Here is a 26,709-nt window from a genome sequence, read left to right on the forward strand (position 1 = left end):
GTACTAAAACATCACCGGATGAAGCTTCATCTCAGAATTTAAAGTGTGAGTAGCCATTTTAAATGAAGGCCAACTGAGATCACTAGGAGATACAATTATTCCGCACTACAGCCTAATTTACATATCTAAAAAACTATAGCTCTCTGAACAAAATGATGCTGTTATACCCAATACACTAGCAATTAATCTTGTGAAGTAACTGCTACTCAACTCTCAATCATATAGGAAACCCTCTGGGTTGTCTGTTTTCTGATTTATCATTTTGAATATATCCTTGGTAACTGAAAAGTACAGGCAGTCCAAACTGTTGCCAATAAGTCCATACCCACTAATTTCTCCTTTTAAACACTTTGTGTTTTGATTTTCAATTTTAGCTGTTTGCCTTAACCAACTTAAAAACAGTTAAATCAAAGTACAGAATGTATACACTTCTCTAGAAGAAAGCTCTGGGATTATCTGTCTTCTAAGTGGGGTGAAATTTCTGAAGCACAAACATCCTCTTAAAATCTGTGCTTCTATTAATTATGGTTATTTCTAATGTGAATCCTGAGTAAGACTTCTAACCAAAAATCACTAAGCATTAGGTACCCCTAAGGCATTTCTCATATAACATTATTGACCAGTTAATCATCATGAACTCAATTAAGCATTATTGAGTATACCATTATCATGTCTACTGGATTTGCACTGCATTTTTCCATCCAGTAACTAGGTAAATCATTTAAAAAGATTATCAACCACTCAATAACAGAGTCAACAACCTAAAAGAAATTCACTTTAAAATAAATGTCTTCAATTTCTTGGTCATATCCAGTAGGTGCTAGGGCCACATGTAGGCACTCACACCAGGCTATCAACTACATTTATAAAACAGGCAGATATAATCTTCAGTTAGTACAAAACTCATTTGAAATAAATTTTGCTGCTTGCATATTTCTACTCTTATAAAAGATAAGGTATTTTGTTATAATTTTCATTTCCAAAAGTGATGGAAAATTTCCTTGAGGAGCATGGATAATGGTTTATTTTTTCTAGCATGACTTTTATACCTTCCTTTCACTTTGTATTTTGAGACAGATTTTATATACTTACATGTCAGAATTTTATCATTTTTGGGAGAGAGGCACTCAAAACTGATGAATATTATGGTCATATTTTTAGATTTCTTAACAATGAAGAAATAAGAAAAATGCCAAGATCCCCCCCATTTAATAACTAAGCCAGATTACATAGCTAAATGTGTGAATCACAAAAGAAAAGTTACTATTATTTCTTCTTCAAAGTTAACATTGCAAAATACAGGTGCGATATATCAATCTCTTCCTTTCTCTTGCCACTGCCACAGCTAGAGTTGGGTCTCTTATTAAATCTACTTCTTTCTTTCTAGTTGCTCTCATCAATCCCACAAATTACTTCCAGATTTGCATTCAAAAAGCACAGCTCTCATTAAAATACCTTTCATGCTCAAAAGCTTTGAGCTTATCCTCCTCAATGAGATTTAACCCAGGTACAATTGTTGCTAAATGAAACTGCGTTCATGACCTGACAAGACCTGACCCCACTAATCTTTCCAGTTTAAGGTTCGCTTTACCAATTAATCTTGGCAAACCAGGCTGCTCTTTCATGAACCGACCCTGAAACTTCATCTTTTCTCTTGGCCTTGGCACATTCCTCCTTTTCAGAATACTCTCCTTTGTCTCCCTCCCCTCCCCTCTCCATGGCTATCCCACTTCAAGGTCAGGCTCATACCCTTCTCTTAGAAATCTGGCTCCTACCACAGGTGAGCTTTCCTTTCTCAAGTTCTACAGTATTTTTGGTTGCTCACCATATGTAGCACACTATTCTGCATTATCAAAGAGTTATTTGTGTACATGCCTTATTTCTTCTAATAGATTACAAACTTGGTGAGTGGAAGGCCTGCCTCATTCATCCTTGTTACATCATGCCAAGTAGTGCTGAAAGGAGGAGATGATTTTTTCTGCATTGGCTTGATCTTGGCTAAAACCCCAAACCTTAGAGTAAATCTGGTTTCTTTTTACTTTGTGCTTCATATAATGATCACTTACGATCGTACGGGGTGCCACATTGTCTCATAATATTTGTCTTCTCAGACCCTATGCTGCCTCTGATCTTCTGTAACATCATTCTCACAGACATTTTGTCACTTTCTAAGTATTTATGCAGTCGGTCATGAATTCTTTTTGAAGACTCACCTTAAACTTCCTGCCTTGGCCTCATTTAGAGTATTAGATACATATAAGGGCAGAGAAGGATATAATGTCACTCGGTCATTGTGTTCTGGGTCACCATCAGAAAAATATAAATTGATGGATCAAAAAAATAGGCATTTCAGGTTATCCTAGCCTCCCCGTTTTTAGACTAATGTAACTTTTGAGATGGACATTTGGTTTCTAAAAAGGTTGGAGTTTAAACCTGACAGCACGAAAACTGCTGCATGAACAATTTAATTAAAGTTTGACACAGACCTTCAGTTTATGATGTTACCAAACTGATGTTATTATTATTTGTTTGTATTCCTGAAGTCATCATGGGGTGGCTTAACTAGGTGAGATAAGTTTCACATTGGCACTTAGGAACTCAGTTCTGATTCATTAGGATGCTACATTCTAGAAAGTTCTACTTCTATCCTAATAGTTTTCTAACTGGATAAATAAGGCGCAAAATTTTGAGACAAATGAGGCATTTCCTGTTCTTAATCCACAATAAAAAAATATATTAATTATTCATAACTAAAATACTTTAAGTAGTTGCTTATATGTAAACAAAATAATTTATATATGTGTGTGTATTTTACATATATATATATATATATATATATATATATATATATATATATATACAGCAATGATTCCTCTTTGCCATTACTCCATATTATCTAGTTCATTCATTCCCTCATTCCCTGTTACAATCCTACTTGTTGGGCTTGTTTGCTTCCATCAAGAGGAAGGCACTCTTACCTGTGCCTTTTAGTATACCATAATAAGGTTTTTCATTCCTGCTGTTTGTATTACTCTATTCAAACCAACAACAAAAAAATACAAGAATTTCCATTTCTAAAAGAATAAGTAATGATTACTTTTCCTATGAAAAGCCTATTGAAATTTCTGAAAAAAGTAAAACAAAACACCTAACTTTTTTCCATGCCCCAAATTGCTTTAAGTTAAACGAAAAGAACCAGAGATCAGTCAACAGGGTACACTGGGGAAGTCATTCCCACTGGGGATAATAATAACAATACAAGCAGTAACTAACACTGCAGACAAAAAGAGCTTACAGAATTGGCTTGTTTCCGGGCTTGGTTTATCAGTTCTTTAATCTCAGAGATGTTTCTCTTCAGGTTATCCTCAAGTTTCTTGATGGGTTTGAGTTTATCTATCAGACGATCGGCTTCTTGTTCTAGATTTTTCACAGTGGTATGTGCATCTGCAACTGCACAGAACAAAGTTAACAGGCACACAAACAGGGGAAATTAGAATAACAGTATGCTTTACTAAACAATTGAAACAATTTCATCTGATCCACATGGCAAAGCAAGGCTATCACTGCTGAAGCAAAGGAATGTCTGTAGCAGCAAATGAGGATAGTTTAGTTTAGACTCAAGCAAAGGAAGAGATGTTAGAGAAAAAGGGCCAACACTGGCTTGGTAATTATGGTGATAATTAGCATTGAAGGTAGAGAATATGATGCTTCTTTTCTAGCTTCAGCCAAAAAACTAAACTTTAGAATAGAACTTCAGCCATGGAATTAAGAAAATGGAAGTGTCTTTAAAATGTCACCTACTCTTTCCAAGCTTTAACTACATTTAAACCAAAGTTCTCTCACAAAATTGGATTTCTTTCTTCCTCTCATCGTCTTTGCACATCTTAAAGAGGGGAGCTATCAAAATGTCTTTTGGAAAATATTTCAATGCTGAAACCTCTTAGACTGAAGGTCTATGTTATACTTCAATTAAATCTTTCATGCTACAGTTCAATTTCATTTGGAAGAATAGTTATTTATCCACTTCCAAACATTAGTAGGAACCATATGAAACTGCTGTTTTGTAGGTCAAAGAAAGAGTTGAGTATTGGCTTGTTCAAAAGTTTCAACCCTAAAATGCTTGAAGGTTATCACTGATCCATCGACTTTCAACATACGCTTTTCATAAGAAGGCACATGATACATGGAAAACTAATTATTCTGTCTCTAGGATGCTGGCAGTCTTATCCAAACTATGTCATCTATTATCTAATCAAATACGAATTGTTCTGCTTTCCATCTTTGTGAACCTGATGAAAAAGTGACAGTACTTAAGGTCCAAGGCTACATGCCAATAACCAATCCTCAGGAATCAAATGTAACCAAAAGGAAGTACATTATTATTATTTTTTAACTAGTTTTTTGAAGTAGGTATTTTGAACTCATGCTTATAAATATGAGTTATATTGTTACAGATATTTCAGAATAAGAGCTCTATCATTAACTGTATAGAGTTATCAAGAACTGAGTATTCAGGTTATCAGTGTCAGAGCTTTTCTTATAAAATTGTATCGATATTCAATATAAACACAATGACCACTTTGTTTTGTATACTTTTATAGCTCATTTGTCCATTTTTCCCCTTCTTTTAATTCTCCAATATTACTCTGATACTCTACAATCAATCTAGAAGGAAAATGATTTAGATTTCTTCTAAAGCACCCAGAAGATTTTTATCAAATACTTCCAAATGGAATCTGGCATTTGTTGTTGTTGTTATTGTTTTTTCCTCCTCTATCTTCTGGAATAGTTTAAGTCATATGGAAATTACCTCCTTAAGGGGTTGAAAAATAAATCATCTGTGATGTTGTCTGATGCTTTCTTACAGGGTAGCTTTTGAAAGCTTTCTTACTGTCTTCCATAATTATTTGACTATGTAGATTTTTCTATCACTTCTGGAAATCAGTTTTGAGAATTTAATATTTTTATAGAAAATTATCCATATACTTTGAACTTCAAAATTTTTTAGCATAGAGTTTTTCCAAATAGTCCCATATAGTATGTTAAATTTCCTCCCTTATCTAGTTATATCTTCTTTTGAACTTTGTCTATTTGTGCTTTATTTTTCTTAACCAATTGAGAAAATTAATAAACCCTACCAATAGGTTTATTATTTTATTTTATTATTTTATTTATTATTATTTATTATTTTGATTATTTTATTATTTTGTATTCACAAAGATTCATCTCCTATTTTTTTTCATGAAGTGTATTATTTTCTGGCTTCTAATTCATTATTTTCTTTCATCTTCTTTCTTTAAGTTAATTTTATTTTTTTCTAACTTACTGATCTGATTGTCTAAATTATTTATTTCCATGCTTGTTTAGTAAAGTAATTGCTCTTATTTTCCTTTCAGGATACCTTTGGCCATATTTTTCAGGTTGAAATGAGGGATTTCATTATTATTTTTTTAGTTATTTTTCAATTTTATTTTTGACTTCCAATTTAAACTGTGAAAGATGTTTATGAGAAAATATTTTATATCTCAGTGATTTCATATTTGTTGAGGTCTGATTTTATTAGGTGTTTCTCCAAATATAATTCTCTAGAAGTTGAGAATATTGTTTATAAGGACAGGGGATAAGTGAACTTTGGGTGGGTGGCAGACAACAACAACGTAGACCTAATCTTTTTTAAACCTTTTGAATTCTAGTGGCTGAATTCGTATTATCAGAAGCATAACAATTTAGTTTAATCCAGGGAGGAATATAATTTTCCACTTTTATGTGGATATCATAGAGATGTTTCACCAATTTTCATAATAAAATTGAAAATATTTTTGTCAAATACATTCATATACTACCTTCTTTATATATATATGCATTAATACTGTGACATGGGGAAGAATAGCTATACAATGTTTAAGGCAATATCAAAACGTGGTAACATGCAGAGATGAAGCTTTTTGTAAAGGCAATCAAGCATAAAAGCTGCTAAAAAGTACATAAGTAAAAATATACATACTGATTTCTGCAGGTAATTTCACATGAAAGTAAAACAAAAAGAAATTAGAAAACTCATGAGGCAATACTATTCATAGATATTACAAACTAGTGACTATCAAAATAAATGATATTTCCCACAATGGGTACAAATGTACCCAAATTTAAGACAAGCAATTGTTATCAAATAAAAATGCAAAAAATATGGCATATAAAAATCTATTGTTCATATTAAAATAGGCTTTATTATAATACTCTAATAAGAAATGAAACAAACCTAGTTTAATTAATATTTACAGAAAATTATGTATTTCTTGTGATAGAGGATGGGATACAAAAAGTTAGAGATAAATGTTTGAAAAGATCACTATCAGTTGAGAATCAATGTGAAATTGAATGAAATGATACCTTAAAGTATAAACTAAGTAAAATGGACAGTGATATTTACTTAAACACTTATTGTCATTCATTTTGAGGGGAAATATTATGATTTGGCATGCATCAGAAACAGTTATTTAGACAGAATTTTTGACTACAGGGGAAGGTATATCTGGGCTTAAGTAAGAAAAAAATATCAAATCACCCCTTCTACTCCCTTGAACAAATGTCAAGTAATGAATCTTCTTCCTGGCTCTGAAGTGCACATTTTCTGTGTCTGCACTTTTCCTTTCCCTTGCTAATGAAGGAGTCATGCTAATAATATTTTTTATTTCATAGCATCCTCAGCATTTGATTTGAGTCTAGGATGTTGAAATCAGGCTCCACTCCCCAGTCGAAACAGCATCTGAATTAGATAGCTTATAATGTCAATAGTAGTGATGTTTTTCTTATTGCACTCTACACATATTCTGATCCTCAATGAAAATGTTGGTATATGAAAAGGGCTAATCCCTCAAGAGAAAAAAGTGTGAAAAACAACAAACACCTCCTTTGTGAAATCATATACCAAGAGAGTGTTTTATATTTAATAGACAGGGAAAATGCATTAAAAAATCCTAATGCTTATTGACTGCACTTAACTCATTTTATTTTCTCCTGCATTTCTCCTGAACTTATTTTCAATAAATCCTTACTAAGTCAATATAAATTAATGCAATACTTAAACAATGAGGAGAAATATTTTTATTTATAAACTAGATGAATGCTTTACTGTTACTTCCTGAAAATGTTAAATAATAGGGATCTAAATAATAAATAACAAGACTTCAAGTTTTAATGCATTTCAAGTTCATACCATTTTAATACTCTGTTTAAAAGGCTTGCTAAGGAGAGTGCTCCTTAGTCTCTATTTTCCATGAAATTTCACTAACTTTGAGGATAAAATTTCCCAAAGTACATCTGTATATTCAATTATACTAAAGAATTAAAACATGTTTGGCATCCTAATGCCAAATATCACGCAGGCCTTGAGAATTCTTAATTTCCTCTATTCACCTGTATTTATGTGTTTTTAAGCACTAGTGCAGAGCTGGGAAACTCGGATTCTTGTTCCAGATTTTCAGGATGCTCAATTTTTGATCTGGGTCTAATAATTTGGAGGGCAGACTACACCACTGTGAGGCTCTTTTCCAGCCCTAACACTTATGTGTTTAGGAGGCTTTTATTGTGGAAGAAATAAATGACATAATCAAAGTGAAAGAGGAGAGCTTACTGTTCCTGGAGGGATCTTTTACCACAGCATTTGTTTTGGCGACGCTGTCTGCTAGTTTATTGTAGTTTTTCTTCAGGCCATCAAGGTTCTGGTGGAGGTCTTTAATCTGCCCCAGTACATCTTTTGCCGTGTCATTGGCTTGCCTTGCTTTGTCCTTAACAGCTTGCAGTTTAGCGGCTGTGTCTGTCAGCAGAAGAGGGTATGAGAATTCAAACAAAAAGTCTGGCTAAATCCATGCTTGTCAAAGCTAGGCTGCGGCTGGCTGACACCAGGGACACATTTACAAAGAGAAAAGGCTGACCATTGTCTCACACAGTTGTAGAAACAAGACAATTTTTAGTTAAATTAAATTTTCTCAGAGACCTTTGCTATGAATACCCAATTAGCTCTTAATATACCTATGAGATTATTCTAAACACTCATTGTATAAGTGTATATTGTGATTTGCTGCTGAAAATATTAGAGAGAGAAATTTATGCATATGAGGCATATAGCTTCATTAAAACTAGGCTTAAAATTTCATTGGCACTTCCAGAGGAAAAGACAATGAATGTACTTCAATTTAAGATAGAGACTTTTTAGGATATGTTAGACCATATGTTTGTATGTTTATATTTGTTTTCAGTGAATAGAGTATTGGAAATTTTCTAGGCATTTCCTCTCTTACTATGGAACAGATGACATGAAAATCTAGAAAGTTACTCAGGTTTTTTAATGTTAAAACAAGCAAAAACCATTTAGATCTTAGTATTTTCATTGTTGTATAAGATGTATGCATTTGTCTCCTTGATCAAAATCTGTATAAATAAAGAACATCTACTGCATATGCAGGTGCTTCCTGGTACATGTATCTTAGTGGCTAAGACCACAGACTCTCATGTTGAGCTGCAGGATTCAAATCTCATCTTTGACCTTGAGTCTCATTAACTTACAGGGCATCAATGGATTTATACTATTTCCTGCATACTGAGGGCAAACACTGGCTGAATAATTAGGTCAATTATTCAGAAGAAAGACTGATCTGAAGAAGGGTTCTACTACTGTCCCTCAAGTTCTAGAGCAAGTTCTGATGCTCAGTTTCTCACTGGCAAGTAGGGATAATAATGCTATTCACCTGGTAAGTTTAGTATGAGGAATAAAGACAGTGAACATAAGCATACTGAGTAGGCACTCAATAGATGTTAGCAACTCTTATTATTCTATCATGCCAATAACAATACAACAATGGTATCCCTAAAAGAATATGTGCTTCAAGGAAGTAATACTAAACAACAACATCAAATAAATCTAATCAGTTAACATAGACATGGTCAATTATTTAAGTTTTGAAAGTTAGACTATTTAAAGAATTGAACTTTGCCAAGAGAGATATGTCAAAGGGAAGCTGGCTTTCACTATTACTATGGGTACTGTAAAAGTAGGACTTCGTGGTAGTACATCAACATTTTAGAGAGTACTGTCCATGTGATTTTATTCTTTCCCACTAATACAAGAATGGTAATATGACTACATCTTCCTGTTTGAAACATACTCCTATGGATGCCAGCCAAGGTAACAAAGGATAAGAGATATCACAATGTAAAGTAAGGTTTAGTTGGTTTAGTTTCTCAGTCTACCAAAGAAGAATTTATGAGGAAGAAAACTACTATCTAATTTCCCGACAACAGGACAAACATAATGTTAGAAAAAATACTAAAATTTATAGCATTCTTCAGATGTTCAAGTTAGAGATTTCTGTTTCCTGAAATCTTACCATTTGGAATGGCTGATAACTTTCCCAAAGCGTCATTCAAAGATCTCAGGAGATCTCCATTTCTAACATCAGCATTTTCTAACCTGGTCTTCAGGCTATTCAGATGACCATCATTTTCTGCAAACAGGGAAAAAAAGGATAGAACAATATATTAAAATTTAATCATCCTTGAGCTTGTAGCTGGATATACAATTTCATGCCATTTTTTATATGGCATCAATATAAAGCAAGAAAATGATTTAATAGAGTTGGTTTATTAGCAGCTGTCCATAAATATATTTTAAATCATAATATAAACTAAGCATTTATATGATCATGTGACAGTTCAGCATTTTCAATAGATACATCTTCTTGGAATCTGATCTTTATCTGATTTAATTTGATTGCAAATTAAGGAAAAATGCCCAATAACAGGGGACTGTTTATATCAATAATGCATATCCATCCAATGGATACATGCAGCCTTTAAAAAGAATTAGATCAGTAAGTACTGATATGAAAAGACCCTTAACACCTTTCCGTGAAAATAAGTGAGGTGCATCATATGTATGCCGACACACAGACAAAAATTTGGAGGGATGGTTTGGGGTGGAACATAACAAAAAAGCCAAAATGCTCTGACAGTCCTTATAGGGGATAGGATCTAGGAATGAGTAAGGGAGTTAAAGGTGGTGTGAGGGGCAGTGTGCTAAAGCCTTTCATTTTGCACCTTGTTGTGCTGGTTAGATGGTTTGCTCTGTGCAGGTATTATTGTTCTTTTCTTTGTAACAGTTTAAAACAAGCTTAAGCAACCTGAACTGGAGAAGGCTGATATTTGCCATCACTTTCCTGGTAGACCATTTCCAGGGGGGACAGAGCAGGAGAGAGTGCCTCTCATGGAAAAGAGCCAGACCAGTCTTGTTTGCACTGCCCACAGGGCAGTGGGCCTGGCAGAGCAGTTTTGCAGGACACTGGCAGCTGGAAAACATTCCTTGCCTTTATTAGCTCTCACGTGGGAAGATTGGAAAAGGGAAGGAATGTCGGCAGCACCATATTAATAATGCACTCCACTTCATATAAAGGGCATTGGAGGCAGACCACAGATCAGTAGTAACATAAGGTCCTCCCATTGTTTAAGGGGTTGCTTTTAAGTGCTAAGCCAAAGACCTGACATCACTGAAAACCAGTGTAAAATACTCCAGCAAAGCATGACTCTAAAACATCAGTATGTCCATTTCAGTCACTGATACATTATTTTTGATTCTAGTCCTTCAAAATATACTTTCCAAGTAATTAGGTTTTCTCTTCTGTTGACCACAATTCATCTTTCTTTTAATATGTCCATTATTTTTCACTGTTTGCACTAAAATAACATTTTTGGATTGTTTCCCAAAAGTACACTTCCTGAAATAAAGCCAGTCTATTTATGACTGTGCGATCTATATGAATTCCTTGATAATAGATAAGAGGCTGCATTTTTTAATATTCACTTGGAAGTCTTCATCAATTAAGGAAATGGAAATATACAAATTTCATCTCTTAGTTTCTTGATTGGATTTGATGTTTTAAATCATGAAGCATTTAAAATGTTCCGGGAAGCAAGAAATTCATGTACAGTGAAAATTAATTTAAAGGGCATCACTGGGTTTATACTATTTCCTGCATTCTGAGAGCAACTACTGGCTGAACAATTAGGCTAATTATTCAGAAGAAAAACTGACCTTACTCCTGTCCCTCAAGCCTAAAGCAGTAATTTTGATCTTCTTCATTCTGCACTGGAAAGTCAGTATATACTCTGACCCCGTTCCAATTGCTACATTTCAGTTACTTGACTCTGGTTCCTTCTTAATTTATCCTTCCTTATATTGTGAATGTTTTTTTCTAAAGTAGTTTCTGGAATTTCTCAGACCCATTCTGAACATTTTATAGCTCTGGCAATGGAATTAGGTGAGCTGTATTTGGAGAGTTGCAGATTTTAAAATGGAAAATCAAGAAAACTGTAGTGATGACAACCTAAAACAATAAGCACCCCAAAGTTAGTTTGTAAGTAAAAGACATTTAGGCCACAGTTAATCTATAACAAAAATGTAAGGAAGAATGCCCATGGTCCAGTTTGACTTGTAACACAAAGGTTCAAGAAACAGAATTATTAATAGTTAAAAGAAAATCAAACCCATTCCTTGTAATATTTTGGCAAAGAAGAAAAGGATCCAATTTATAATCCACAGCAACATTCTGTAATATCCCCTCTCCCTATTTCTTCAGCTCTCATACCCAACAGTTGTAGCCAATTCATTCTCTTTATCTTCTTTCTAAATATTTCTAAATATCCTGGCACTCTACAAAGTATGAATTTAGTTAAATTAGAACTGTAACATTGAATAACATTGAACTATGCTATGTAAGGTATCAAGATAAAGCTATACAAGTAATTTCTTGGTCATCAATGTCTTTACAAAACTCTAGCTATTAAAAATAGAAACCAAACTGCAAAGCTCCCACTTCTCCCTGCCCCCAACTTCTTTATCTCCCTTTCTCATTCTCTCCCCATACAGTAGAGAACAAACGTCCAGAAATGGGTTTGGCAAAAGAGAGGGGTTGTAAGATGAGGGAGAAGAAGCAGAGTAGAAAGGGTAGATCTGAACTCTCCTGACAATATAATTTCCCTTTGTCACATATCCATTGAAATTGTACAGGGTAGACATATCCAGATAGCAAGTCACTAGACACAGTTCTGAGTCACTTCCACTAATAATAAAAATTTACTCACATTTACCATGTTCCTGGCACTCTACAAAGTATGAATTTAGTTAAATTAGAACTGTAACATTGAATAACATTGAACTATGCTATGTAAGGTATCAAGATAAAGCTATACAAGTAATTTCTTTGATCATCAATGTCTTTACAAAACTCTAGTTATTAAAATAGTATGATACAATGAAATGAATATAGAACTTAGAAGATGTGGGCTTAAATATTTTAGGTATGTAAAATGAACATGATGACATCTTCCTTCATATGGCTGATATGAGAAATCAATCAGAGGATGTATGAAAAAGTACTGGATTTATCATTGGTACTTTAAAGGGTGATACACTCACATTGGTTTGATAATTACCCTGGTGTTTACTAGCTTTCAATGTTATTTACGATTTATTTTCATCTTTGAAGCACTTAGTCTAGAGCCTATGTTTGTTTGTTTTCCTTTTGTATTTTCAAGGTATGTGTGTGTATGTGTATACATATGTGTGTGTGTATGTGTGTGTGTGTATATATATATCCTTCACTTTTAAATGAAATGTCAGGATCATTTTTATAGATTTTAGTAGATTTTAGTATTAGAGCCTTCTGGTAATGTTGAATTTGACTATTAGAACTCATCTAGTTAAGATCCTCAAATGCAATTTTTATTGTTTCTTAATACAAACAGAGCACAAATAAATGCCTTGAAGGATTCACCCATTCACAAGGATGAAATCTGTGGAGCTGCTATTAATTTTGAAGGGACCCTATTAAATGGAATCTATGGCAAACTGCCCATCTAGATGACATTTTGAAGTGAACCTTTTCATTATGATGACATTTGTCTTGTTATGAACAACTACTTGCACACACACATTAACACTTCTGATTTGCTCCTTTTCCATAACATGAAAGAATATTCTCTTTAAGATATCCTTTACAGAAAAATCAGTTAATTAGTAGAGCTTCTATTTCCTACAAACGTGTTTCACCTTTGGTTCCAGAGGTCCCTTCTGAATTAGATGACAGGTTAATTTCTGCAGGGTTTCTATCTGTAGTTTTAAGGCAGGAAGTTTGGGATGGACATGAAATCTGCATGGGGTCATTTTGTGGAAACTTGGACCTTGACCTTCCTGACAATGAGGGATATCCTACTACACAGAGGCGTTCATCTACTCACCCTTTCATTCCTCCATCATTTATTAGGGCTGTGAGCACTAATGTGCCACCTGCTGGCTTATAACGGAATCTCCAAGTATTTGCCCAGCAGTGGCTAAAATCATCATCTTTGGAGACTGACTTGGTCTGAACTGCTGACCCCACTATATACCCACTGTGGGACTTTGGGCAGTTTGTTCAAATTCTCTGAACCTCATTTTTCTTAAGTGGGGATAATGATGCCTACCACAAAAGGAAGTTACGTGAAAGAAATAAGACAGCCTATGTAAATTGCTTAAGGTTCCCAGTGCTTTTAAGGGCAAGATTTAGGAGACCCTTTCCATGCAGAAATCCAGTTTTGTCTCCTCCATTGACTCAGTGACTGCTCTTAAGTAATTGAAACACCAGAATCAAATGGATGGAACGTTTTGACTGAGAGTGTTTTGTCTTTTTTTAATATTAAGCAATTTTGGCACAGTAATGCACAAAGTTTTAAAACTAAATAGTACCAAGGGACTCCTAATAAAAGCAGTAATCTGCTGTCTCAGCCCACTTAAAGCTGTCCTTCCCTAAGGACACACACTTTAAATCCTTGCAGCTGTAACTGCTGGAATATATCCTCATCTGTCTAAAATATGTTTATATTGTTACCTATTTACATTTATAAAGTACCTGTTGACATCCTTGTTATAATTGGTGAGGATTGAGCTTTCTCACATGCCTTCTCATTTACCCCATCCTTTTGATACAGTTGACCCTTTAGTTAAAAGAGTGTAAATATTCTACATTGCCATTGTTCACTATTTACAAACATTACATAGATAGTGACCAGCGTAGAGCCAAATAGCGTACTATGATTACACTTTCTTTGGTATATCTTTATTTTTCCAAGGATGTTTTAAAACAGACTTATCAGTGATTTAAAATTGCAATTTGAAATGGGGGATGAGAAAGCCAGTACAAAACCCCTAACATTATGATCTTCTTTGAAAGTTTTAACATAATCTACATAGGCTAACCTTACTTTTAGTACATGAATTAATCCATATTCAGGGTTTCAAAACTGTTTTTTTCCATCCAGCTTCTTAGAAGAGAACTTTAGTATAGAAAGAAAGATATATTAACCACATTGATCTTCATCAACCCAGGAGGCTAAGTATCTTTTCAATATACTGGTACTGACTGAGCTTCTTTATACCAACTTGATGTAGATCAAAGCCCATTAAACTATATATATATATATATATATATATATATATATATATATATATATAAATATTATATTAATTTATATACAATATATATGTATCATATGATTATATACGATGTATGACTGTATGATTCCTCAGATATGTGGAATCAGTTTGAGAAACTTCTACAATTTTTATTTGCTAAGTTGTCCATCAGCTTTTCTGTTGTCATGATAAATCAGAGCAGGCAGTGGGAAACTTTCTAATTGCTCCCCTATAGGAGAACTGGATTGGAACTTCTGCTTCCTTAAGGATCTTTATTCACAGTTTGCTTCTCGAACTAAATAGAAAATATCAAATATATTTACTATCATAATATTGGCTTCTTTGGAGACATGATTTCCTTTAAATCTAAACTTTGATCTTTGTTGCTTATGAAACCTTGATCTCTCAAAATTAGGTAGGAGAATTGGATATACATACATGTTAATATTTGTATATTTTTAGGTTATTTACAAAGCACTCATTAATGAATGCAGAAAGCACTTATTAGGTTGATGGAGAGATCTGGCAGAATTAGAAAATCTGGCTCCTGTTCTTGGGGAGTTTATAACAGTGCAGACAGATGGAAATAGAGTTATAGGATGTTCTAGAGCAAAACGAAAAGTGTGATAAGGTTTGGTTAATCAAGAGATTCAATTTTAAGCTGGTTATTATAAGGGCATGGATTAATAAAGAAAAGAGGGATGGGTCCTTCAGACACAGGAAACCACATATGTGGTAGATGGTTGGGGTGGGGGATGGCAGAGAATTAGTGTGGAGAGGGGAGTGTGTTTATATGGAACAGGAGTCAGTGTGCAGCTCACTGTGAAGGAGAAAGCTCATGAAGGACATTTCCTACTGGCCTAAGGGTCACAGTGTTTAGATTTTATAGAGTAACATGCACTAGTTCAGATAGTACCTTGGTACAAATTAGAAAACTCCATCTCTTCCTCAAAACACTTAACTAGCATCTGCTGAAAAATGGTTTTATAGTAAATATACAACTCTACAATGACATCAGATATAAGTGATATTTACTAGAGTTGTGCTGTGCACAACCTGGACAACCATACATAGCAGCCCTGAAATTGGGAGCCAGTTTATATTCTGATGCAGGAGCAAATGCTGATATTCAGAGGAAGATCATTCTGGTATTTGTGTATATGAGCAAGAGAAGACTAGCTCAGAGTTGGCTGACACCCATGCTGTTGGTTGTGAGGTAGAAATAGTGACTGCAGAAACAAAAGGACAGATTGAAGAATGAAAGGAAGAAAAGACTTGGCAGGAATTGGAGACAGATTTGATTTAGAGGGTGATACAGAGAGAGGAGTCAAAAATAAAGTTGTTCAACAGGGGGAAGTAATATACAAATCAAACAATAAAATAAAAAAGAAAAAGCAGTAAAAAAAATATGTTTTTCTGTCCATTATGGTTGACTATAGTATAACCTTGTGTCCAATTCTCATCACTTTTATAATAGAAATAAAAATAAAAGAAACTAGTAGAATTTTATTCAGTGTTAGTTTTTTCCACTTAATGTTTTTGCTTTACATACCAAAAGTGGCCAATTGACTAATTTATTTTATTATTCCATTTTATTAATTTTATTACATTATTTTATATTTTTATCTTTAGGTATTTAAAGGACATACAAGATACAATTCCACCCAAGTTGTTTTATATAATTTTTCAACCACTTGGATAGTCTTTGATCTTTGTCGTATTGAGATTTCTAAAGCACCTGTCTATGTCACCCCCAATACTGAGTGCAGGACCCTGAGACTGGGCAAAAGGTAAGAGCAGCAAGACAAGGAAGAGAGAAACTTGTCCCTGTCCCTAGCCTCCTGGCCAGTCTTTACACTTTTCTGTAAAATTCTTTTAATTCTCTGTATCATGTGGGTGATCGTTGAGTTGAGTGATGATGGTTAGGGCAGTATGCCTTCTTGAGCCCTTTAAACCTCTAGCTTCTTTCCTGATGTGATTCCCGTGCTACCTTTCCCTCAGTAGCTGTCACAGGTTTGGGATGTGATCTATATTATATCTGGTTACCCATTTTGCACAGACATATATTCTAGTGTGATCTGGCATTGGGACCACATATCACTTAATCAGGCCTGTGCTTTACTGGAAGGCGTGCTACTGAGAAACCACGTCCTGATTTCAAAGTACCAAATTAGGTCTTGTGTGATGGGCCCAGTGCTTGATAAGTCTTTAATCACAGTTAGCTGCATTTGAATATGTGCTTCCTGCCTCTAGAGGGTCTTAGTAGGAGCCTCAGAATGGAGGGAAGGGGCACATGTCTGGTGTCAGGATCCCCAAAATCTCAGGATATCAAGAGAGAAGTGAGTTCCTTCTGCAGCCAGTGGAATGAAGAACCCAAATGACAATACTGAAGCCCATTTTCACTTCCTCAAGGACAGGTTTAAAGCCTGACTGTGGGCCTGCAGAATGATTTGGTTTTAGCCCACAAAGTATTTTTAAAATAAATTCAATTTGAGCACCTTTAAGTAAGGCAAGTATACTCTGGTTTAACACAGGATCCCTGGTCCCTTATATTATCTATTGGGCTCTTAAAGGCATTAATATTTTTTTACTCGTCTAGACATGCTTGTGTAAAACTCTGCTCCTAGATTCTGATTCTAAACACACAACAAAGCCCAGATGAATTTTTAGCTGTAACCTGTCTTTCATTGTACAGTGTTCTGTCTCTTGTTAAGACGATCCAAAGGAATGTTTTGCAAGACTTGCTTCTTGTCCTCTACACACAGTATAGACTCGGATATGAAAAACTAAGTCTCGTTCCGAGGGAAGATCTTTTCAATTGCTCCATATTTGGCACTGTTTTGCCACTTTTTTTTTTTTTTTTTTTTTTTTTTTACCTTTGACCAAGTCCAACCTAGCTTTATTTCCTTGATTTTCTCTGTTCACACTCTGAAGTGGGAATCAAATCTCTATAGGAAGAACTACAGATTTCATCAACAGGAAAAGATTACTTTGTTATCTGGACTCCAGATAGGACAGGGGATCCAGGCTAGATGTCATCCATTTGTCCAAAATTGTTATTTGTCAACGGAGCAGACTGTGTGATTGTCTTCCACATAGCTATCCATGGAAAGGTTGATTCAGACAATTCGTTGTATGTGAATTCAAAGGAATGTGTCGTTAATAATAAAAGTCAAAATTTAACTCCTGTTTCACACTTTGGTTTAACAGCAATGAAGTATTCCTGTTTATTCTCTTTTTCCAGTGTAAAATAACCTAGGATCCCAACAGAGTAACTCAAAGTGTATCAGATGCATGATCACAGCAGCTTTCTGATACACTTGTCTGGACTAAATGACTGAGTGTTTGGAGAACAGAAAGTGTTGATCAGTTTGATAAAAATTAATCTTCAGAATAATGTTTGGTACCGCTCTGAATGTATACTGGACAGCACCATATGTCATAAATACACTGAATCAATGTTCTTGGGCTTGGGAATAGATTTTTCAATTTCATGTGACAGTCATCCATTTTACTGAAATGTTACCTATTTATTCCTAATTAAATAATTTTCACTTGTTATAGGCAAAGAGAAAAATGAGTAGTAAATTAAGAAGTAAGCAAAATAGAAGTAAATAAAATAGTTACTTTATATGTGTTTACTCAAAATCTTAGTACTGTCAGACTTCTAATAAACCATCCTCTACCTCACTTCCTGACTTATACACAGTCCATGAGAACCTCAACTGGCTGTTGAATTGACAACATTTCTTGTCCATCTGCAAAGTAGTATTAATTCACTTGGTGGTTTTAATTCATCTTCCAACTCTTCTAATCATCAATTTGTACCAAGCCTCATATCCATCAACAAAATGATTTTTATCTCTGTAGACATTCAATCAGTGAAATGTAGACTAGCTTCAAATCTCAAACCTACACAAGGGCAAATTTCCTTTTAACAGATGTATATTCAAAAACTAAAAAGCAAGACAAATTGCTCCTGGCAAATTCAGACTCCCTCAAGGCAAGGACAGTATAAAAATGACAGGGAGCAGTGCTAAGTCATTCTTGACAAAAACTCATGAACTAACCAAATTCAACTGAATTGAACCCAGCAACAAATTGGAAATGTGGAGGTTATATTGGAACCACCATTTTTATTCCTTATAACTCCAGGCACCATAATAAGAGAAACGACTAAATCTCTATTTTAATAGCTGCTGACAAGAGTTTTGCTCTGTAGGGCCTATTTCAGCAGTTCCAGGTGGTAATATACAGCATTTTCCTTATTAACAGCCATTTTATAACTTGGGTAATTGGCCACAAATCAGGAAAGTGTCATAATGTAGCAAGAAAACATTCCCATCTCCATCACAGCCTTGGCTTGGCTTTCTGGAGGAATTACTACTTCAGTGGTTTGTAGGTTTTCATTACTCTAAATCATGTACTACGTAAATTAAAAAAAAAAAAAAAAAGACATTTAAACAAATGAACTTTTTTTTTGTCTTCTAACTTTTTCTACCATGCCTGTTATTAATTTTTCCCTTAGAAAAATCCCTAAAAATGGAATTCTTTCTTCACCTTTATAATAACAGTGTTTGTGGAGAAATAGAGACAAGGGCAGGGCTGGGAGTAGGGGTGAGGTGAGAGAGGCACTCACTTTGGGTATGAGATTAAATGGGCACTAAAACTCTCAATAACCAAGATAAAATATTTTAATGCAAATTTTCAAAAAACAAAATTAATGCAAAAAGGTCCATGATGAAAAAAATATCAGAATTTTAAATAAAGACACACTGACCCTGTACCCATATTACAGCCTAATTTGCTTCACCTTACTCCCAGCCCTGGGCCAAGGGTATTGGACAGGAAGGAGTGACCACAAATGAACGAGATCTACTCCTCTCCTCCAAAAGGAAAACTGGTTTTGGTCACTTACAGTCCCTCTTCAGGTTTCATAAGACCTATCTACTGCATTGAATTATGTTTAAGGGGAGACATTTCACTTTTGGCACGTGGTCCAAAGTACTTAACTGTCAAAGTGCCACCTACAATGGAGACAGGACTTGCAATTCCGTATCAGCCTCTGTTATAGGCCAAAGCATGCCGCACACAAATAATTATAAAATCCCTTCTCTTCCTAAAATAAAGACTAACACCATTTCTTTATTTTAAAAATTGATTATTGCCTATTTTGAGCTAGTCACGGTAATATGTACTAGCAATACTAAGTTAAAAAGACACTGTCTCTGTTTTTCAAGAAGATGGAAAATTAAGTCCATGATTACACTGATTGGACAAGTGTATGAGAAAGGCACACACAGAGAAGGGGCGTGTATGTCGGATTTGCTGTTAGGTTTTCTGGAGAAGATGACGTTTGTGCTTAATCTTGTTGGTCTGGTGGAAAGTAGATGAAGAACAGGGTTGAGGGATAATGCATCACAAGGAGAAGGAATAACACTCTGAAAATATGGAGACTTGAAAGGATAGCATGATTTGGAGGGACTGTGAATATTTGGGTAAGGTTGGAGAGATGGGTTCAAGCCAGAAAATGATAATGGATGAGACTGGAGAGAGAAACAGGAGGGAATTCTAGATATTCGAAGACATAATGAATATAACTGCTTACATCTAAATCAGTCATATTTAAAATATTCTTAACACAAAACCCATAGAAGATCATGGCAGATTATCCTTGAATTAGGAATACATACACAAAAGAAATGTATTTAAAAAGTTTAAAAACTTTATAGGAAATGTGACCCACTAACAAAATTAAGTCTCAGAAAGACATTTTTAGTACAACTGCCTGACTCATTCCTTTGTGTCTTTCATTTCTGAAGCCAAAAAAAGTAGGGTTTGGTTCTCTTAAAAGTTATCGTGCTCTCCTTTAAAAGTTACCATACTTTAAAAATAGGTGAAGTGATGCTATGGGAATTAGGTTTAAAAATTATGAAACATTATCCAATGCAAAATGAGATATGAAGACAAACTCCTGTAAAACTGGTAGAATGTTTATTACTTGCATTAAATCCAGATAATAAAATAATCATAAAAATCACGGTGAAACAATTACATTCTTTCAATGGTGTGATAAAATGTCCTACCAATTACAACTACAATTAACCTGAAAATAATAATAAACGGAGGTCACACTAACCTTTTACATCATCTGCTAACTTCTTGGCTTCATTAAGAATCCTGAAGCTTCTCTGAAGAGAACTTTTGGCACCTTCTTTTAATGAACCCTCAGGGCCTGTTGCCTGTGGACAGAAAGAGAAGCATCAGGTATCTAAAAGTATAGAATTATTGAGTAGAGATATCTAAAGACAGTTGATACAGAGTTTACTTTCAGCAAAGAGTAAGAGTTATCAATTTTTGGCACGTATTGAATAATTAAAGTCAGAGAGATGTTTACGGGAAGAAGAAAAGAAAGCCATGTTCTCTTCGCCTCCTCTTCATCTTGTTGGTGAGAGAGGGGCCCCACCCTAGGGTTACAGGGATGGACGAACACACAACACCCGACACTGGACAGATGAACAGACAGCAGTTTACCAGCCACATATGCTCACAGCCTGGGAAGAGGACAATGCGCACCAAGTAGGGCCACTCAGGGCTGCCATCAGGAGCAGAGGGAAGGAGCAGGGGCTGTGGGAGGCAGGCTCTAAAGTGATAAGAAGGTGAGATGCCCTGGGTTCCCTCAGAAGGAGGTGATTGTCTTGTTCGAATAATTCCATGGGCTGAAAGGGACTGAAGTCACTACTTGGGGATAAGTAGGCACTGTGCCTGGTCCCCATGATAAGGAGGCTTGTTTGGCTAGGGGACCTTACTTGCAGAGCAGAGGAGGAGGGAACTTGCAGTTAAGAACTTGAGGCCCTCCTGGTTTTACCAGATGCCAAAGCAGCACTTAATATTGAATCTTAGTTCCAGGTCTTACATCACAGGCCTAGAACAGAACCTTCAGGAACATCAACATTTAAGGAATAGACAGAGGAAATGGGGTTGGCAAGGGAACTGAAATTCCAGAGGGGTAAAGGAAAAACCAGGAGAGTGTGATATTATGGAAATCAAGGCATATAAAACTGGCTCCGTACATGACGGCTGTGAGTTGTAAGAATGTAACCGGTCATGATTATCACGTTCAGCAGAGCAACTAAGCAACTTAAGATCTAAAATGTCCATTGACTTTGTCCCTAAGGACATGTCACTCCAGTGGTGGGGTGAGTGGGGGAGCATTCCCTCTTCCCCTGGGTGTTGAAATAGAAAGAACAGATCTCTCTCTTTTTTTTTAAAGCACATCTCAAAATTACTATGGCAAAACAAAAACTTCTGAATGACAATATCTGTGCCATGATGATCTCCCAGCAATGAGGAATTTGTTAAGGCTTAGATGAAAAGAGGTGACACAAAGATAATAGAATGACGCGGGAAAGGATCATTTAACTTCAATGTCTAGTTTATCCATTTTAAGGGTGTTTGCTCCTCAGCAACTGATAACATAATACATTTATACCAAGAGATAAATCAGGCAGGGCCTTATGTATAACTTTTAAATTGGAAAGCTTTTCAGGTTGCAAGAAGGGCCAGAGAATGCTAAATACTTATGCTTGAAGTTAAAAAATCTCAACTCAGGTCATTTCGTACATAACAGTCTTCATTATCACTTTTTTTATTCTTTATCAGACACATTACTTGATCATTAAACTTAAAGAACTTGCTACTGTTGTGGCCAACTTTATTTTAAGGTATTACACCAACAGTTTACATCGAAATCAATCTGCTCAAAGAACAGATTGATTGTATAATACTATGGTATCTATGAAAGGACATATTGGGAACATCTGCCATTGGCTATAAAGGGACAGACATAGTACATCTATAGCTACTACTTGCAAAAAGAGCTATTCAGACAACCTTGGCAAATTAGTCTATGGAAAATTGGCAGTGTCTTCAACTGAGAACACAGGGATTCTTAGTCCTACAGTTTCTCTTGGGAATTAGTTACAGTAACATCATATAAGTGTCATCTTGAGAAAAATGGGTGTCAAAATAAATGACACAACTCCAATGTACTTTACCCATAAAAGTATGCTTCAGTTACCTACTCAGGTTCTGTGTTTGTTCCAATTACACACTATTCTTACTCCCTTGGTTACAGATTTTCTGAATCAAAACAGATTAGAGATAGGAAATGAAAGATGGGTGAAGATTCTCTAAGTAGGCACACAAAAACAGCAGATGTGACAGCTGACGATCTATCTGACAAGGAGGAAAGAGAAAAGAAAACTCTAAGCAACAGAAGAATTTTTAAAGCTCAATATTCCAAGTAAATATGGATAGAGATAAAATAGTTTTCTAGGACTCAATAGTATTGATAATCATGATTCTGCCATTGAGAGACCATGGGACACTGGTGTTGCTAGATAAAACTAGACAAAAAAAACCCAGTTTTTCCCACAGAGTCAGGGTGTCAATGCCTTTATATAAGAACATCATCTGCCATGCACTTAAACACCATAATTTTAAAACTAACCTTGGAAATGCAAATTAAGAAATGGGGGTAAAGGAGGAAGAGAGAGTTGATTAGCAGTGCTTAGGGAAATTTAATGGAAGAGAGGGGAGAGAAAAAAGGGAGAAGCGTCAGCCAACACGGAAAGTAGTTAAAGCTTGGGCTATGGAAATTGTTGTGGGACTGTAAACAGTGGTGACCAATATTCATTTTTAATTTTTTAAAAATACTTTTTAACAGCTTTATTGGGGTGTAACTGAAATACAATAAACTGCACATATTTAAAATTTACAGTTTGATAAATTTTGACATATTTACATCCATCACACTGTCACCACGATCAAGGTAATGAATATGTCCATCACTTCCTTCTATCTCTCACTTCTATCTCTCCTTATCTGCCTTCCAGTATAATTTTATATAAATGTATAATTTATATAAAATATTGTATAATTTGATATAAATAGTCATTCATATGTACTCTTTTTTGTCTGCCTTCTTTCACTTACTGTGACATTTATCCATGTTGGGTGTGTGCCATTACTTCATTCTTTTTTATTGCTGAGTAGTAAGTATTTCATCAAATGGGTATATCCCAATCTGTTTATCCATTCACTTCCTGATGAACATTTGGATTATTTCCAGCTTTGGCTACTATAAATAAAGCTTCTCTGAACATTTGTGTACAAATCTTTTTATGGACATAGGCATTCTTTTCCCTTGGGTAAATAGCTAGAAGGAGAATGGTTGGATCAACATAGTAGGTGTATGTTTAACTATAAGAAGCTGCCACCCTGTTTTCCAAAGTAGTTGCACTATTTTAAATTTCCACAAGCAGTATATGAGAGTTCCATTTGCCCCACATCTTTGCCAATACTTGGGATTGTCAATATTTTTGATTCTAGATTTTCTAAAAGACATTCTAATAAAAGCATCATTTTGGTTTGAATTTTAATTTTTCTAATAACTAATGATGTTGTGCATCTTTACACATGCTTATTTGCTATCTTCTCTGGGGAAGTGTCTTTTTAAATCTTTTCTCCAATTTTTTATTGGTTCATTTGGTTTTTTATTATTGAGTTTTGAAAGATCTTTATACTTAACCTGAATACAGGTTCTTTATTGGTACATATTTTGCAAATATATTCTCCCAGTTTGTGACTTGTCTTTTCAATTTCTTAACAATGTTTTTTGAAGAGCAGAATGTCTCAATTTTAATGAAACCTAATTTATCAATTTTATTTTTGTTTTATGGACCATGCTTTTGGTGTAGTATCTAAGAATCTTTTCTTTACCTGAGATCGCAAGGACTTTCTCTTGTATTTTCTTATAGAAATCCTATATTTTTACATTTCACATGTAAGTCTATACTACATTTTGAGTTAATTTTCATCTATGGTGCAAGAGACAGACTGAACCGACATTCATTGTTTTGCACAAGGATATTCGTGTTCTAGCAGTATTGGTTGAATAGACCATCCTTTCTCCACTGATTTTCTTTGTACTTTTGTCAAAAATCAATTGACTATGTATGTCTGGGTCTATTTCCCAGATGCTTTATTCTGTTCCAATGATATGTCTGTTTATATTGATGACTTATCCTGATTATTGTGGCTTTATGGTAAGTATTAAAGTCAGGAGTATAACTCTTCTGATACATTTCTTCTTTTGAACTCCTAATGAATTTTAAAACCCACTTGTCAATTTCTACAAGACACATGCTAGGATTTTAAGTGGATTGAATTGAATTTATAGTACAATCTGTGTAAAATTGGCATCTTAATAATACTGAGTCTTCTGATCAATGAACATGGTTCATCTCTTTTTTTTTTTCATTAAATTCAGTTTTATTGAAATACATTCACAAGCCATACAATCATCCATGGTATACAATCAACTGTCCACAGTATGATAACATAGTTATGCGTCCATCACCACAATCTATTTCTGAACATTTTCCTTACATCAGAAAGAACATGGTTCATCTCTTGATTTACTTCAGTCTTCTTTAATTTCTCTCAGCAATGTTTTATATTACTCATTGTTTGAGTCTTGCATATTTGTTTGTCAAATTTATCCCTAGGTGTTTCATATTTGATGCTGTCTTAATTTTTCATCTGCTAAAATGAATACCATACAATGGTTTAGAATAACAACAGGAAATCATTGGGTCACAGTTTCAGAGGCTAGAGGACTTGCTTCCCCCCATAGCCTATAACATACGGCTGGCCAACAATCCTGGGGTTTCTTGGATTTTGTTCTTATGGCAACATCTTCTCCTTTTTTCTCTGGGTTCCACTGACTTTCAGCTTCTAGTCACTCCCTGGGGCTTCTTTTTCCATGACCAATTTCCTTTGCTTATAAGGACCTCGGCCTTATTGGATTAAGGCCCACCCGCATTCAGTTTTGACACACCTTAACTAACAAACACCTTCAAAAGGTCCTATTTAGAAATGGGTTCACATCTGCAGGGCCAGGGGTTGGGCCCTAAACATGCCTTTTGTAAGTATATGATTCAATACCCAACAGATGGTATTGAAAACGGTTATTTTAAATTTTAGCTTCCAATTTCTTTTTGCCAGTATATAAAAATACAATTGAATTTTGTATATTAATCTTATGTCCTGTAACACTGTTAAACTCACTTAGTTCTAGAAGACTTTTGATAAATTTCATTGGATTTTATGCATAGACTGTCATGTCATCTGTGAATAAAGGTGGTTACATTTCTTGTTCAATCTGGATGCCTTTTTTTTTTTTTTTCTTACGTATGGCACTGGCTAGCATCTACAGTACAATGTTGAATGGAAGTGATGGGAACAGACATTATTACCTGATCTTAAGAAGAAAGCATTAAGTCTTTTGCCCATTAAGTATGATGTTAGATGTAGGTTTTTCATTGATTCCCATTATCAGGTTGAGAAGTTCCCTCCTGTTGCGAGTTTGCTGAGGTTTGTTTGTTTGTTTGTTTGTTTGTTTATTTATTTATTTATTTATTTATTTATTTATTTATGTATTTATCTTAGGAGTTCATGTGGGATTTTGTCAAATATTTTTGTTCTCCATTGACTGAGAGGTGGCGATATGGGCTTTCTTCTTTGTAATATGGTAAATTAAGTTTGTAATATGGTAAATTAAATTGATTGAATTTCAAATACTAAACCAATTTTACATTTCTGGGATAAATCCCACTTATTCATAATGTACAATTCCTTTTATACGTGGTTGGATTCAATTTATTATAACTTTGCAAAGAATTTTTGCACCTATGCTCATGAAGGATATTGGTCCATGGTTTTCTTTTCTTGTAATGTCTTTGCATGATTTTAGCATAGAGTAATAGTGACCACATAAAATGAGGTGAGAAGTTTTTCTGGAAGAATTTATTATTTCTTCTTTAAATGTTTGGTATAATTCATCAGCAATGCCATCCTGGACTGGCTTGTGTGTGTGTGAGAGAGAGAGAGAGTGTGTTTTACCTACCAATTTAATTATTTAACAAAGATAAGGTTATTTAGGTTATTTATTTCTTTATGAGAGAGCCTTGGTACTTTGTGATTATCAAATATTTTTTTCATTTCATCCAAGTTGTTGGATAATTGTCGTAAAGTTGCTCATAATATCCTCTTATTATCCTTTACAACCTGTAGAACTTGTGATGGTTTCATCTTTTTCATCTTTTTTATTCCTGATGGGTAATTTGTGACTTTTGTGATTT

The 26,709-nt window shown here is 34.7% G+C and overlaps 1 protein-coding gene across 2 annotated transcripts in view; it reads right to left on the reverse strand.

Annotated features, from left to right (window-relative positions):
* Positions 1-26,709, reverse strand: part of LAMA2 (laminin subunit alpha 2) — a 535,576-nt gene that overhangs the window by 70,427 nt on the left and 438,440 nt on the right. For both annotated transcript variants that reach the window (XM_037842983.1, XM_037842982.1), the window contains exons 41-45: positions 20,643-20,745; positions 9,387-9,503; positions 7,634-7,816; positions 6,005-6,010; positions 3,296-3,450 (exon numbers count right to left, since the gene is read on the reverse strand). In XM_037842983.1, the coding sequence (XP_037698911.1) occupies positions 3,296-3,450; positions 6,005-6,010; positions 7,634-7,816; positions 9,387-9,503; positions 20,643-20,745 (564 nt within the window). The remainder of the gene's footprint in view (positions 1-3,295; positions 3,451-6,004; positions 6,011-7,633; positions 7,817-9,386; positions 9,504-20,642; positions 20,746-26,709) is intronic.

This window comes from Choloepus didactylus, chromosome 7 (genome assembly GCF_015220235.1).
Source record: "Choloepus didactylus isolate mChoDid1 chromosome 7, mChoDid1.pri, whole genome shotgun sequence".
Lineage (NCBI taxonomy): Eukaryota > Metazoa > Chordata > Mammalia > Pilosa > Megalonychidae > Choloepus > Choloepus didactylus.